The following is a 17,700-nucleotide window of genomic DNA, read 5'->3' on the forward strand; positions in this document are numbered from 1 at the left end:
TTCAAACACTCTTGATTTCCCTATCCTCAATCTGGTTTACTTTATCAACAGTAGTTCTAGGTTGTTATAATGATGTGCCTGACCAGTAGGAACTCACAATGTAACTGAACTCTCTTGTTTGCTTTAAAGCAATAAAAGCAATACTAACACTTCAGAGAAAGGGGTCAAGGGGACAATAATTAGAGCAAAGATATATTCTTTTCAAATTGTAAATAAAATATGAATACACTAAGGTTAAGAAGAACCAGTAGTAACAATAAAGTGATTGAAAGAAAAAAATATTATCTTTTAAAAATCACTCTTCTCCCTCTCTCCACTATCACCCAAATTACGGCTTTCTATGGTACATTTTTAGAATATTTTTCTGTGTAGTCCTATATCACTCAATAGCGCCTACTTTTTAAAGTATTTAATTATTAATATCGCTTTGAAAAATATCATGAAGATGTGAGAACACTTCCCAGCTTCATAGGATCACTGATTTAGAGGTGGAAGGGATCTTATAGGCCAATCTTCAACTCTTTCATTCTATAGATGGGGAAACTGAGGTCTAGAAGAGGTAAATGACTTGTCTATGGTCAAAGAACTACATAGTGCCTATAGTAGAATTTGAACTCATGTCTGACTCCAAATCCATTCCTTAGTCCATGTTTTACACCACAGAACTATTGTACACATTTCAAGAAGAAAAAACTAAAAACTATATTTATGTCTCCAAATTATGTTCAAGTGCATAATGGGACAAATGTTTTCCAAGATCTCTGTCCACCCTGAATTATCAGAGCTCTAAATTAATGACGTGGAAAAGACGATACTTATACCACATAACTCATTGCTGTATAATTTTTAACAATTTTAAAAAGTATACATAATATTAGAATTTATAGACTTAAAAGAAAAGAAATATTGAAAAAGGAGATATGGATAGCAAACTGAAAATGTGTGACTTGGCCAGAGTTCTCCAGCTTATCTGTATGAGGAGAGGAACTTGAACCTACTTCTCACCTCTGAGGTCAGCTTTCTCTCCATTATTTCACATATGCTTTCTCTGGACAAGTTACCAAGACACAAATATTCTTAGAGCAGAGAAATTTTATTATCATTAAGCACTTTCACAGTTTGAAGAATCATTCCTTAAGAGGGGATAATTCTAATAACTCTCTAATTTTCTGAACATCAAACAGATTGGTAATCTATAATTTGGATTTTGAATTCACTAACTTACCTACCTACCTATTTGGAAGGAATGACTGGTACCGGTCTTCTCGCAGGGCATGTCATCTGACATAATACATTTAATACACACATAATACAAAATACATACCTGTGCATTTCATTTTTAAAGCAGTCTCATGAATTTTTCAAGTGAACCCCAGGATTTCAGAATGGGGTTACCTTTGGATAAATAAGGTTTTTAATCAAATGATAGACAAGGACAAAATCCACATAAGAAACAGACTCCAATAGGATTCCAGTCTCTCTCTAACCATTTTAACTACAATGTGAGGCAAAATGCTGAACTTCTTTTCAAGCAGATCAATTCATGTGGAATTAATTGTATCTGCCCTTGCAGCTTTGAAGAGGAAGGACCATGATAATGGAAAGCTTGTGCTTCATGTCAAAAGCAACGCCTACAGGACCAGAACCTCTGTGCACACTAGCCCTAAGGCAACTAACAATGCCAGAATTTAGTTAATGGGAGTCATTCCAAAAACTTCAGATGTCCTGATTCTGTGTTCACCCTACTAAACATCTATTTACTGGAAGATGAACATCTATGTTACCTGAACGGTTTGGTAATCAGCAGCATCAATTCCTTTCACAGTCACCTCTCGGAAAACTCTGGGCTCTAACTCCTCTCTGGTAAGATCACAGTGATAAATAATACCTAAAACAGAGTTTAAGTCACAGATAAGTAAAAGGAAAACATTAAAAGAATAAAAGAGTAATACATGGAGGACATTCTCAGTTAGATATAGCAATGTACATATTTTATTACAATTATATTTAATTCCTCTTGCTTAATATTAATAGACTATAGAAAAAGAAAGTCAAATATACAAATAGAAGAATAAAAATATAAAGATATATATGAACATAACTAGAAGGATAAAAACAGCATTGAAGACATATATATGTATAATATCTACTTTATATAGGATGGATGTGTGTATGTATTTGTGTGTATTTCCAAAAATATTGGATTCCTTGCTCAGTCATTTTGCCAGCTATGCAATCTTGGGCAAGCCTTAAACTCTGTTTTCTCATTTATAAAATGAGACATCTAATAATGACTAGCCCCTGCCTTCTTCAAAGGAATATTCACAAAGCGTTTATACAAGATAAAGTGCTATACACATGTACAATATTATTATTAGGTATAAAAACAGTGTTTTTCATCAATAAGAGAACTTTTCACCCATGTAAGTGTCTCTATAATTCTTATTTCTTCTTCTTACAGATAAAATGAAAAACAAAAAAACAAAAAACTACTAATCATAAATGTAGAAGGTCATTTAATATAGTGGGGAAACCAAGATCTAGAGAGGTTAAGGGAATTATATGTGTATTAAGTAGTAGAGCCAGGATTTGATCCTAGGTCCACTAACTACAAAGATAATATTACTGTAATGTCAGAATGCCTGCTAGCTTCACATCAATCCTTTGGTGGAAGAGGGATTATCAGCACTTTATAGATGGGAAAATCAAGAAACAGAAAAGATCAAGTGCCTTGCCCATAGTCATTTATACTGTCACTAATCTCCTTCAAGTTCAATAGACACAGACAAATATAGACACATATTCACCCACTAAAAACAATAGAATTAGTTAATCACTAAACAAGTATTTATTACCACATACTATGTGCCAATCTGCTAAATAGTTAGGAATATAAAGATAAAAGCTTCATTCAGACCATGTCCTTAAAAAGTTTATATTCTAATGGGGAAAAGTCTTATAGGAAGTTAAGAGATAGCAAGCACATTCCTCAATTGATAAATGGTTAAGGAACATGAATAAGCAGTTTGCAGATGAAGAAATCAAAAATATCAATAATTCTACTCAAGTGACTTGTTTAAATAATATTAATAATTAAAATTCCATTCCTTGAATTTAATCCAGCTATAACTTAGTATGCAAGAAGTAAAAATGAACTAAATAAGTAAAAATAAGTAAATAAGAATAAACAATATGTAAGACTAAGTCTTCAATGTTTGAAAACAATTATACTGCAGTGGTTATAAAACATGACTTAATAATCCACAGGGTGGTTGGCACAGAAACAGCAACTCCCCACATAATACTTTTTAACATATGTTGTCAAGCACACTAAAATCAATTTTGCATTGCCAATGCAAGTTGAAAAGCTAGAAAACCAATGATTATACCACCTAAGGGACACATTTAGATTAATTCATTAGGTATTAAAATAGGAGTTCTCCCTCCTCTACTTGCAAAAATACACAAATATAAATACACACATAAATGTCCATATTAAACAATAAGTTAAAAAAGTCAGCCCCTTGTCTGGCAGATGGGGATGAGTGAAAGATTCAGGCTCCAAAGAAAAAGGTCTAAACAATTCATCTGCAGTCTTTAAAATAATAACAAAACAAAATAAGAAAAAAGATAAATTAAGAAATGAAAATGTACCTTTCAGGATATAATTTAAAAGGATACAACACATTCATAGATTTTTCTAATAATTTTCTGATAATTTTTCACTCTTACTATCAAGTTGGTAAAATGAAGAGGTGGCAAATTTATGTTGAATAAATTATCTTAAATTCTCTCTAGGTTATCTGCTTGAATACATATTTGTATAAATCTCTTTAAAATGTTTAAAGTTCTCTTTTTAAACTTTTAAAAGTTATCTTTTAAAAGACTAGAATTCAAATATCCTGAATCCCAGGTTACTGGTTTTCTCTATGTCTTTCAAGAAGGGGTTCCCTTCCCCTTTCTCCATCACCCCCTATAACTCCAACACTATTAGATCATCGAGCATCCGTGAGCCTGCTGATGGAGAAGACCTGCCAATAGGGGCACATCCTTCTTCAACTCTCTGGACTTGACAGGCAGCAATAGCAACACAGTTGCTCACAGGATTTGGATGAGCTGAGAATCACCAACTACCACCCTTGAAGATAGATGACCACCAAGCCTAACAATCTGCCATGCTACTATGTCCTAAGGTCATCTGGGCCATACTATCATACTATATTGCGTATCATTACATCCTTCAGACCTCCCATACACTGCTGTCTCAATTGCTAATGTACCATAAAATTTACTAAGCCTTGTCATCTTATCCACTGAAGCCCTTTAGGACTTTTCTGCAGCTGAAGTCTCTTACTTGTGTTGTTTTTCCAAATTACAGTAGTAACTTATGAACTCTTTTGGAGCAAAAGTTATTTAAGCTTTTCTACTTATATTCCAGGGCTTAATACAGTTTTTGGCACATAGTAAATACTTAATAAATGCCTGTTTAATTCATTCATTCATTTGGCATCTAGCTGCCTACATTGTTTTCATTTTTGCATATTTTGCTGACAAGAGGGAACAAATGAAATATAATAAAAAATTTCCTTTTAGGCAAAATATGGGAAAATAGCCCCCAATTAACTGATTATTTTCATTAACAAGATAGTATAATTTACCATAGGTTAGCTACATTTAGAAGTGGATCATTACAGTTGTTCATTTCTGTTTTTTTCTGGAGTAGTTGGACAGCATAACTTTTAAGTAGAATAGGGATATCACTCAAACATTTTCTTACATGCATCTCATGAAGAGATTTAATTGCATTGACAAGATTCTCTTTCAAAATATAAACACTAGGGCAGCTAGGTGGCTTTCAGTGGACTGAGAGCAAGGCTGAAAGTAAGGAGGTCTTGGGTTCAAACCAGATCTTAGACACTTCCTAGTAGTGTGACCCTGGGGAAGTTACTTAACATCCATTGTCTAGCCCTTACTGCTTTTCTGCCTAGGAATCAATACACAGTAAGGGTTTTAAAATGAACAAATAAAATAAAATATAAAGGCTCTCTGAAAGGATTAAATCTATCAGTCACAGAGAATTTAGAATAAATTACTTTATTGATAAGATCTCCCTAAGTCCTGCTACAACAACTAAGAACTGAAATATTCTTGACAATAGCTACCCAAAATTTTAAACAGGTAAATGGAGACTGAGGAATGATTTCTATGGAGCTGAGGGACTTTCTTTATGATTCTAGGGCTCCTCCAGATTGAGGACTTCCAGAGCCTTATACCAAAAAGCTTTCCAAATCAGAGTTTCATCAACATTTATAGAACCTGATAATTGTTACTTCCATTTGATGTATTTTAATTAAATGTTGTTATATTTGGATCCTGAGGTGAAACTTTATAATTTAAAACCTTTTTATCTCCCTGGTTTGAAAAATTAGATTGTGTTAGGTAGGGGGAAAGATGAGAAGAGAAGCAAGGTCAAGCAAAAGGAGAGATGCTCAGACTTTAGGAGGTGGTGTATCATCAACTAACTTCAGACCTAAAGAAACTACAAACGAGGCTCCTGTTTTCAATCTTTACAGCCAGTCATGCATATATTAGGACAATGAGCTCTTTCTTCAAGAGGTAATGATGAGTGTGTTCCTGAAATAACTGGTCACATGGTGTCTTTTAACAGAGGCTTAGAAGCCTTTTGGGACTCTGGCTTCTATCAACAGCAGGTGAATCACGCCCAGTTTATGTTCTCCATTGTTCTTTCTCTAACTTATCTGGCAAAGACAGGCAAGTTTTCAGGTACAATTTTGTTTTTCACATACTGCTGAAATAATTCCTTGTGGTAACAGCTTTTAATTTCAAGTGAAGTCTATGCTATACTAGGTGGCTTTTTTTTCTTAGTAGCAGATAATGATGCTCATATATGAGCCTAAAGTAGTGGGTACCTATACAGGCACAGAGAGGATGTGTGTCAGAGAGACAAAGAGAAAGATGAAAAGGTGGGGGGGGAAGAGGGGGATAGGGGGGAGAGAGAGAGAGAGAGAGAGAGAGAGAGAGAGAGAGAGAGAGAGAGAGAGAGAGAGAGAGAGAGAGAGAGAGAGAGAGAGAGAGAGAGAGAGAGAGAGAGAGAGAAAGAGAGAGAGAGAGAAAGAGAGAGAGAGAGAGAGAGAGAGAGAGAGAGAGAGAGAGAGAGAGAGAGAGAGAGAGAGAGAGAGAGAGAGAGAGAGAGAGCTTGCAAAGCAGAAGTAAAGAAAATTTAAAAAGGAAGTCTTGTGGTGTATAAGTTTGAGCATTCTTTTGCCCCCTACCAACCAAATACTTCAAGGGACCATAAAGTCAAGAGAACATTCTCAGCTCTTCTAATTCATTACAATATTTAGAAAACAAGCAACAATGTGAGGTAACCTTGGGACTCTTTGACTCAGTTTACATTGCAGCTTTAGCTCTAGGCTTTGGATCCTTATGTTGCCTCTGCAGGGGTTCTAGAAAGGAAAATGGTCCAGGCTTTTCCAGTGTGAAGTCAGTCCCCCTGGATCATTTTATCATTTTAATTACCTTGACCATTTTTTAAAAATTAAAAAACCTCCCACAAGAATGAAGATTCTGACTGAACTGCTAATTCAAATACAGGCAGAATCAGAAAACAGAGCAGCTGAAAGAAGAAAAGGCAAGATCAGGAGTAAAAATCAAAATGCTGGGAAATACACAGCTAGAAATCATAACACTAAATGTGAATGGAATGAACTCACCCATAAAATGCAAGCAAATAGCAGAGTGGATCCAAAGAATCCACATAGAATCCAAAACCCTACCATATGCTGTCTGCAAGAAACACACATTAGGAAGGTAGATACTCATAGGGTGAAAGTAAGAGAATGGAGCCAAATCTATTGGGCATCAACTGATAAAAAGAAGCTAGGAGTAGCAATCATGATATCTGACAAAGCCAAAGTAAAAATAAATCTAGTTAAAAGAGATAAGGAAGGTAATTACATCCTGATAAAAGGCAGTATAGACAATGAGGAAATATCTGTACTCAACATGTATACACCAAATGGCATAGCATCCAAATTTCTAAAGGAGAAACTAGTGGAGCTCAAGGATGAAATAGGTAGAAAAACTAAACTAGTAGGAGACTTGAACCTTCCTCTATCCAAACTAGATAAATCAAACCAAAAAATAAATAAGATAGAGGTAAGAGAAGTGAATGAAATCCTAGAAAAATTAGTTAATAGACATGTGGAGAAAAATAAATAGGGACAAAAAGGAATATACGTTCTTTTCAACAGCACATGGTACACTCACAAAACTGACCATGTATTAGGGCATAAAAAAGTGCAAAAAAAGTGGAAAAGAGCAGAAATAATAAATACAACCTTCTCAGATCACAATGCAATGAAAATAATAATTAGTAAGGGTACATGGAGAGATAAATCAAAAATAAATTGGAAATTAAACAATACGATTCTCCAAAACCGGTTATTTAAAGAACAAATCGTAGAAACAATTAATAACTTCATTGAAGAAAATGACAAGGATGAGGCATTCTTTCCAAACCTATCGGATGCAGCCAAAGCAGTACTCAGGGGGAAATTTATATCCTTGAGTTCATATATTAACAAATTAAGAAGGGCAGAGGTCAATGAATTGGGCATGCAAATTAAAAAACGGAAAGCAAACAAATTAAGAATCCTTGGATAAAGACTAAACTAGAGATCGTAAAAATCAAAGGAGAAATTAATAAAATAGAAAGTCAAAGAACTATTGATTTAATAAATAAGACTATAAGTTGGAACTTTGAAAAAACAAATAAAATAGAAAAAGTACTAGTCAGTCTAATTGAAAAAAGGAAAAAAAAATAAAATTGACAGTATCCAAAATGAAAAGGGAGACCTCACCTCTAATGAAGAGGAAATTAAGGCAATCATCAAAAACTACTATGCCCAATTATACCACAAAAAATATGGCAATCTAGGTGATATGGATGAATACTTACAAAAATATAAATTACCTAGAATAACAGAGGAAGAAATAAATTATCTAAACAACCCCATATTAGAAAAAGAAATTGAACAAGCCATCAAAGAACTCCCTAATAAAAAATCCCCAGGGCCAGATGGATTCACAAACTAATTCACAAATGAATTCTATCAAGTATTTAAAGAACAACTAATTCTAATATTATACAAACTATTTGACAGAATAAGCAAAGAAGGAGTTCTACCAAATTCATTCTACGACACAAACATGGTACTGATCCCAAAGCCAGGCAGGTCAAAAACAGAGAAAGAAAACTATAGGCCAATCTTCCTAATGAATATAGATGCAAAAATCTTAAATAGGATACTAGCCAAAAGACTCCAGCAAGTGATTACGAGGATTATTCACTATGACCAGGTAGGAGTCATACCAGGAATGCAAGGATGGTTCAATATTAGGAAAACTAAACACATAATTGACCATATTAACAAGCAAACTGATAAAAATCACATGATTATCTCAATAGATGCAGAAAAAAGCCTTTGATAAAATACAACACCCATTCCTACTGAAAACACTTGAAAGCATAGGAATAGAAGGGCCTTTCCTAAAAATAATAAACTGTATATAAAACCATCAACTAACATCATCTGCAATGAGGATAAACTAGAAGCCTTCCTAATAAGATCAGGAGTGAAACAAGGATGCCCATTATCACCTCTATTATTTAACATTATACTAGAAACACTAGCTGTAGCAATTAGAGAAGAAAAAGAAATTGAAGGTATTAAAATGGGCAATGAGGAGACCAAGCTATCACTCTTTGCAGATGATATGATGGTTTACTTAAAGAATCCTAAAGAATCAACCAAAAAACTAGTTGAAACAATCAAAAATTTTAGCAAATTTGCAGGATACAAAATAAACCCGCATAAGACATCAGCATTTCTATATATCTCCAACCCATTTCAGCAGCAAGAATTAGAAAGAGAAATTCCATTTAAAATCACCCTAGACAAAATAAAATACTTAGGAATCTATCTGTCGAGACAAACACAGGAACTATATGAACACAACTACAAAACACTCTCCACACAATTAAAACTAGATCTAAACAATTGGAAAAACATTGATTGCTCATGGGTGGGATGAGCTAACATAACCAAAATGACAATCCTACCCAAATTAATCTATTTATTTATTGCCATACCCACTGAACTACCAAAAAACTTTTTTACTGAATTAGAAAAAAATATAACAAAGTTCATTTGGAAGAACAAAAGATCAAGGATATCCAGGGAAATTATGAAAAAAAAAATGCAAAGGAAGAAGTACTTGCAGTCCCAGATATCAAACTATACTATAAAGCAGTGGTTATCAAAACAATTTGGTACTGGCTAAGAGACAGAAAAGAGAATCAGTGGAATAGACTTGGAGTAAATGACCTCAGCAAGACAGTCTATGATAAACCCAAAGATCCCAGTTTTGGGGACCAAAAGCCACTTTCTGATAAAAACTGCTGGGAAAATTAGAAGATAGTATGGGAGAGATTAGATTTGGATCAACATCTCATACCCTACACCAAGATAAACTCAGAATGGGTGAATGACCTGAATATAAAGAAGGAAACTTTAAGCAAATTAGGCAAACACAGAATAGTATACTTGTCAGATTTTTGGGAAAGGAAAGACTTTAAAACCAAACAAGAGCTAGAAAAAACCACAAAACGTAAAATCAATAATTTTAATTACATCAAATTAAAAAGTTTTTGTACAAACAAAACTAATGCATCCAAAATTAGAAGGGAAGCAACAAATTAGGAAACAATCTCCATTACAAAAACCTCTGACAAAGGTCTAATTACTCAAATTTATAAAGAACTAAACCATTTGTACAAAAAAATCAAGCAATTCTCCAATTGAAAAATGGGCAAGGGACATGAATATGCAATTGTCAGTTAAAGAAATCAAAACTATTAATAAGCACATGAAAAAGTGTTCTAAATCTCTGATAATCAGAGAAATACAAATCAAAACAACTCTGAGGAATCACCTCACAACTAGCAGATTGGCTAACATGACAGCTATGGAAAGTAATGAATGCTGGAGGGGATGTGGCAAAGTTGGGACATTAATTCATTGCTGGTGGAGTTGTGAATTGATCCAACCATTCTGGAGGGCAATTTGGAACTATGCCCAAAGGAAGGTAAAGACTATCTGCCCTTTGATCCAGCCATAGCACTGTTGGGGTTGTACCCCAAAGAGATAAATAAGGGAAAAGACATGTACAAAAATATTCATAGCTGGGCTCTTTGTGGTGGCAAAAAATTGGAAAATGAGGGGATGCCCTTCAATTGGGGAATGGCTGAACAAATTGTGGTATATGTTGGTGATAGAATACTATTGTGCTCAAAGGAATGATGAACTGAAGGAATTCCATGGGGACTGGAACAACCTCCAGGAATTGATGCAGTGTGAGAGGATCAGAATCAGGAAAACATTTTACACAGAGACTGATACACTGTGGTACAATCAAATGTAATTGACTTCTCAATTAGTGGCAATGCAATGACCCTGAACAACTCAGAGGAACCTACGAGAAAAACCACTATCCACATTCAGAGGAAACACTGTGGGAGTAAAAACACCGAAGAAAAACAATTGCTTGAATACATGGGTTGAAGGGATATGGTTAGGGATGTAGACTCTAAATGAACATCCTAATGCAAACACCAACAACATGGAAATAGGTTCTGATCAAGGACACAAGTAATATCCAATGAAATTGTGTGTTGGCTGTGGGAAGAGTGGGTGGAGGGAAGGGAGGGAAATAATGTGATTCTTGGAACCAAGGAATAATGTTCTAAATTGACTAAATAACCTTATTCAAATGGAAAAAAAAAGAAAAGAAAACAAAGTAGCCATCAGTCATCTGATTAAATTTCATGGAGCACTAAAGGCCAGGCCTACACCAACCTACCTTTCCCATGATTTTACTTCATTTTCCAGAAATCAAACTATTGTAATAAAACTGATATGCTAGGAAGACTTGGTCTCCCTACGGTGTAATCTGATAACATGAAAAATAATAAAGGAAGAAGTTCTCAGACAATGAACAGGAAGAAACACAGACTAACCTTAGAGCAGAGCATTTGCTTAGTGAACTGCAAAGGGTCTACTCAGACATCCCTCAAGACTACTGGAAGTCTGAATGTACTGAAGAATATGGACAATCAGTAGAAGAAGATGGGTTTACTTCATTGTGAGAAGAGACAATTCAACCAGTACCATGGATTTTATAACCAGGTTATCAGTGATCCTCATGCTGCCCAGAACCATGAGAGATGGGTACTATTTCAAAGCATGTAAAATTATCCATCCTGAACACTGTATTAAATTTAACAGGGATAAAAGGCCTTATGAAAAGAATCGGTTAAGTATATGCTTATTCTTAGAAACAGTTAATCTCATTCCAGGTTGTGGTTTAATTTTTTAAAAAATTAATTGACAAGAGGGGAAAAAATTAACTAATAGTATTTCCCAATCTGTATGGTTTACAGATCTTGGAGTCAATCCAAGGGTCACTGCTGTTTGATCAAGCAGTGTGACTGGGGGAAAATAATTTAACCTTTCAGCAACCCTGTCAAATCTCCAAAACCAAAAGTTATAACAAGTTTGCAGGATTGTGGCAACATAGACTGCTCTGAAGAGGTCTCAGAAGCCCCTTGTTTTACAGATGATGAAATGACATCCAGGAAAGTAAGTTGCTTGCTTGCCTAAAGCTGCAGAGATATGACCATCAGAAGTGGAATTTGAACCTATCTTATGACTCTAAAGCCAGTGGTTTTCCTGCTATCTCAGGTGTGGCTAAGTGGCTCTCTCAGGGAGGTCACTGTATTTTCCTCACCCCTTCTCTCTCATATATCTACCCTCCATTGCAGGACAATTTTCCCCATTCATATCATCAGAAAAGTCTCGTTTATATTGATTTACTGAGGAATATTTCAAAGAGCTCCAGGGAAAAACTATTTGGCTGGATCAACTTGCTCCAGTTCAAACCAAATGATATCATCAACAGAAGAAACTTCCACATGGAGAGTTTTCAACATTGATGAAATCCTAGAGGCAGGCATACATACACACAGGACCATAAAATCAAAGATACAGAGCTGGCACAGATCTTAGAGTCATATGGTCTAGTCTTCTTTTACAAATATGAAAACTGGTGCTTAGGGAGATTAGGTGATTTGTCTGCCATCACAAAGGAAATAAGTAGCAGTCAGAATTTGAACTCAGATCTTTTGACTACATATCTAGTGCCCTTTTGACTAAATACAGACACACACAAGCACAAAAATTATTATCTGTAGGCAAAATCTCATAATGTCGGTGCATTAAAAATCCCTGTATGGGTTATAAATAGTTTTCTATCTCCAAAGACGAGGAAGCTTAAAATGAAACATCAACAAGAGCATAGTCATTATTGTCGTATATATTCCTTCATTCTGAGTTTCCATTTCTATTGTATTCAATTCAATAACTTGTTTTTAGCTAGAACCCACCATCTTTAAATTTCCCCTTTTAAGAGAAATCTAAACAGTAATTCAGCAAATGTAATGGGGGGAAAACTCACCTGGAGATAAGAAAGAAGTAAACTGATAGAAGATTTCAGTGTCTTTCTTTTGGCCACTGTATCCGACAATGCTGCCGACCTCTAGTGGAAATGTCTTGAGGAGGGAACCAGTGGCAAGATCATGCAGCTGAAGGATGTTTTTTACATCATGGAGGTAGGACAACACCAAAAAGTTAGACCTAACACAAGCTACCCATTCTGAAAAGATGAAAAGGAGAAAGAAATCAGTGTTAAACTAGAAAAGGCCAAAAATAATACAAGCAATAATTATGTAGTATGTAGTTTCATACTTTTTCCACTAGTTCTCAGCTTATTTCTTTAAAAATCAATGTTATGGAACAAACCAAAAGGAAACTGAAAGACAAGTGTATTTAAATTTGGACAAGTGCCTTTCAAATATTTTGAACCAATGGGTGATTTCTGCATGGCAAAATATCATAGGTACCAGAATGTTAAGAGGGAAAACTGAAATTTAAGACGGGGCTCTCTGGCCTCCAGATGTTAATATTCTAGCTACAGACAAGACTAGCATACATAAAACAACTAGAAAGCAGAGTACATAACCAAGTGCAGAGATTTACGGTAAAAGTAACAGGAATAGAAAAGTAAAAAATCCTAGAACTTATTGTAGAGAAAAGCTTCATGAAGAGAAACAACTTGCTTTGGGGACTTGAAAAGTGAGAAAGTTCTTGAAAGAAAGGAAAAGGACATCTCAAGTAGTGGGTTGGGGATATGGAATAGCAAGAAAAAAGGCCCAGAGAAATAAATCCAAATGGTGTAAGGGTGGGAAGAGGAAGACAATTAGTAGTCTGGCCTGACTAAAGTCAAGGTTCATATCAGGGAATAGTAAGAGAAAATAGCAAAATTCTATCACCTTATAAGTATATATGGCAGTGGTTAGTAGTGATTTGTAGTTCTAAATACCTCTGGCATCCTATCTCATTTGATACTCAATGCCATTTATGGAATAGAAAGGAACTACCCCTATTTTCCAGATGAGGAAATTAAGGCTCTGAGGGATTTGTAGGTAGGATAGATATTACTCTCAGTTTGTAGATGAGAAAACTGAGGCTCAAAGAAATAAGTAGCAGAATGAAAACACGAACTTAGGTTTCCAAGTCTAGTAAACTTTGTTGAAGAATTAGGATCCTAACTTTTAGTACAAGGACAAGGAGTTTTAATTTGATGTGGTAGAGAGGAAAGGAGTACCTACTATTATGAGTTTATTATAAGACAAAAAAATCCATTCATTCAATATATATGCATAAAATAGGCAGAATGGCTCACTTAATAAAGAGTGAAGAGTTAAAAAGACCTAGTCCTGCCTCTGATTGAGAAGTGCTTGAGTTTTCCAGGGTAAGTCTCTTAATCTCTTAAGGTCCTGACCAATGCTCTAAGATAGTAAGATTTGCATTTACAGAGGGAGTTCTTCTCATATGGAATTCCCGATACTAATGAAATATCAGGTCCAGTACCCTCTATTACCCCCCCAAAAGAATTAACTTGGGATTAAAAGACAAATTTTAATAAGTTAAATTTTGCAAACATGTGCAGGACAGGGTAGAGAGCTAAAGATGGGAAATGAATAGGGAAGAGACTGTTAGTCATTCAGATCCAAAGGGACTGGGGAACTAGTACAGGGTGATAGGAATAGAGAAGGAAAGATATAGTAAAGAATAATTTTAAGTCAGGGGACTCACAGAATTTGTTGACAAAAGTAATTTTAAAAGACAAAGTTGAGATTGGTCTCATCTAGCTAATGATGGTATTGCTGACAAAGCCAAGAAGGTAAGAAGAAGCTAGTTTGGAGGCAAGGAAAAAGATAAAAACACTCAACTTTGAATATTACACATTAAAAAGCAGGCCTTCCATCTGAAGATATCTTTGAGGAAGATTGAAGTAAGATAATGTTATAATATTTTTAAAAAGGGTAAATCAGAACTAATGAGATAAACTGAAGCAGCAACAAAATCACTTTTTTTGGTTTGTTTAGTTGTTTTGGGGGGGTAAATTTATATATGCAAAAATATTATTTCATCATAATTAACATAAATATCATACTAGTGTAGAGACTGCCTAGCAAACCTTTTGATGACCATGATATATCCAAAGATAAATCTCTTTTGAGTTATTTATAAATATAGTCTATTTTTAGGAGTTAGGAACTTGGAGAATTTCTCATGCCCCAAAGTAATTCTTAGTTGGGCAATCTGTTCTCATTATCTAAACACTTTTAAAACTTGAATCATCCAAAGATACTTTTTCAGCAGTTTTAATTTAAAAAACATTTTTTTAAGTTAGTGAAAACCAAGTAAAGTTCAATAAAAGTTGCATTAAAGGAATTCTTTCTTCATGATTATTTCAGTTTTGGTTTCTGAATTCATAGCAGGAATAAAAAAATATATAATATGTAATGAATATTGATATTTCTCCAGATAAAATATTTGTGAAAGAATCATCATTAGAGTTATTTCATTAGGACTCAAAAAATCATAAAAGCCCAATGAAATCAAAGGCAAGTAGTGTAAGAATACAGTATGAGTCATAAGGATAAGAAAATAAACTACTTTGAACAGTATCATTAATAAGAATTCTTTTTATATAGGTCTTTTGTGATTTCATATTCAACCTTTAAGAAAACTTTAAAATTTATTTCCCAGATAAAATATTTAGCAAAGTCAACTATACTTTGGTTTAAATTCATAAGTACTACAAGTCTCATCCTTTAAAAACTAAAGACAAGGACAAGACTGAATAATGAAAGAACATTTATTCTCTAGTCAGAGGACCTGGGCTCAAGGCCCAACTCTGACACTACTTGTATGCCCTAGGAAAAAGCCATTTAACATTGATGGATCTGAATTTTCTTAATCTATAAAATGAGAAAGTTGGAGAAGATGGCCTATGAGGTTGCTACCAGTTCTATGATATTACAATTCTTTTTTTTTTTAAATCCTTACCTTCTGTCTAGGAATCAATACTATGTATGGGTTTCAAGGGAGAAAAATGACTTGCCCAGGGTCACACAGTACAATGATTCTTTTTCATCAAGTGGGTTCACAAAAAATATACCATCTCTGAAAAACTCATTATTACCTTAGAAGGTTAAAAAAGGTTCAGCTGACTACTCTATTCATGCCCTCTTACTCTCATTGGGACCCCTTCCCTATCCTAAAACAATCTATACCCAGAAATTACCATGCAAAAAACTTGCAAATCCCATACAACCTCCAAAATCAGCACCTCTCTACCTGTGAAATTAAAGGAGGAAATTAATTCAGATGACCAAGATATTAACCCTCCCCACAAATCCCTAGTCTTATCCTTGTTTTGTGGTTGCTCCAAAGGGTACAATAAAATACACTAACATATAGGATGGTCATAATATTGGGGGTTGGTACGTGGCTAAGATAAAGCATATCAGTGTTAGCTCTTGACCCCACTTGACCAAAGAACCATCTACAAGATCATCATGAAATTCCACTTCAGTATTCTACTGTGACATGAAGACCACTCTGGCTAGTCTTCCTTTCCTTGTGCCTCCTTAAGCCTCAAGTTGTCCCTTGTACCAGGTAAAATGAGCAGGCCTGTAAAATTTAGCATCACCAGCTCAAAAGACTCTTATGAATACCTCCAATTCACCAAAACAGACTGGAATATTTTTAAGTTGCATTTCATCCATAGTTTACATTTATGGGTCACTTAAACAACAAAGCACTTTACACAAATAATTTCACTTGATCCTCATATCAGTGTAATCTGATTTTATCTCCATTTTATAAATGAGGAAGAGGTAAAGACAAAAAGTTAAGAGTCTTGCCCTTTTCCCACAGCTATCATGGCTTCTGCATGTTTAAGAATTGATGCTCTACAGAAATAAATAAAAAATCCCAAACATCCAATATAAAAGCTTATATAATTTAAAACTCATTTAAATCTACCAGAGGCATTTTAAAAAGAATTCTTTCTATACACTGATTAAAACATGGTTTCTAAACTAAAAGTCAGATCTGAATGTCATTCATATTCATAGCAATAAGGGGCTATGGAATATATATAGTTTAACTATTGAAATGACTCTGAACGCAATAATGGTTTTATTAATCACTGACAATCAGGTTCTATTTTCTTTGCCTCTTAGGACACCATTTTAGATGAATATTTATAATTTTTAACTTTGTGACATCATTCCATTTAATCTATACTAAGTCAATTACACATTGACTCAACAGCTTACCCCCAAAATGGGCTAGAAAATTGAGCTGAATCTAATAAAGTCTCATGACCTCAAATAGAGATAAATCTAATGTCTTAAACTTGGGCTTAAGAAGTCTACAAGTAAAAGTTAAGGTAAGCATGATTAGCAGCAATCTGTCTGTGGATTTAACTGAACACCAAATTCAGTGAGTCAACTGTTGGGGATATTAACCAAAAATTCCATCAAACTCTTGAGAGATATTAAAGGAAGCCTGGCTTCCTAAGATTAAGGTGATAGACTTTCTATACTCTGCTCTGGTCAAATGACATCTGGGTTACTGAGTTCAATTCTGGATTCCATGGTTAAAAAAGAATATTAATAAATAAGAGGGCATCCCAAGGGAGGATATCTGGGATATTATCATGTCTTATGGGGATTGACTAAAGGAACTAGGGATATTTGGGATATTTAATCTGCATGGAGAAAAAAAGGCTTAGAGGGCAATGTAATACTTAGTTGTCTTCAAGTAGTAGATGTTGGGATATTTCTGTTTAGTATCTATTCCCTAGAATTCAATACAGAATTGACTGAGGTAGGGAACAGGAATTGGGAACTTTTTGGCACATTAAATGACTGATCTGTAAATGAATAGGGATGGGTAGGAATCAGAATAATGATTTCCCTGATATGGAGAATTCCTAGAAAGGGAAATTCCCTCTGCCAATGAAGGGTGGCAACTTTTCTGCAACTTACTGTCTAGGAGGGTTTCCTGGGTCACTGAGAGAGGAACGGACTTGCCCAGGGGACAGACAGTATGTAGGGAGGAAGGGGCATGTTATACTGGAATTCAGGTCTTCTGGCTCCTAAAACAACTCTCTGACAACCTCACTATGCACACTTTTTGG

At 34.7% G+C, this 17,700-nt stretch overlaps 1 protein-coding gene across 1 annotated transcript in view; it reads right to left on the bottom strand.

The window, feature by feature from the left end:
* Positions 1–17,700, bottom strand: part of PREP (prolyl endopeptidase) — a 163,749-nt gene that overhangs the window by 58,411 nt on the left and 87,638 nt on the right. Inside the window, exons 9-10 of the mRNA XM_001368042.5 lie at positions 12,598–12,795; positions 1,785–1,888 (exon numbers count right to left, since the gene is read on the bottom strand). Coding sequence (XP_001368079.1) covers positions 1,785–1,888; positions 12,598–12,795 — 302 coding nt within the window. The remainder of the gene's footprint in view (positions 1–1,784; positions 1,889–12,597; positions 12,796–17,700) is intronic.

Source organism: Monodelphis domestica, chromosome 2 (genome assembly GCF_027887165.1).
Source record: "Monodelphis domestica isolate mMonDom1 chromosome 2, mMonDom1.pri, whole genome shotgun sequence".
NCBI lineage: Eukaryota > Metazoa > Chordata > Mammalia > Didelphimorphia > Didelphidae > Monodelphis > Monodelphis domestica.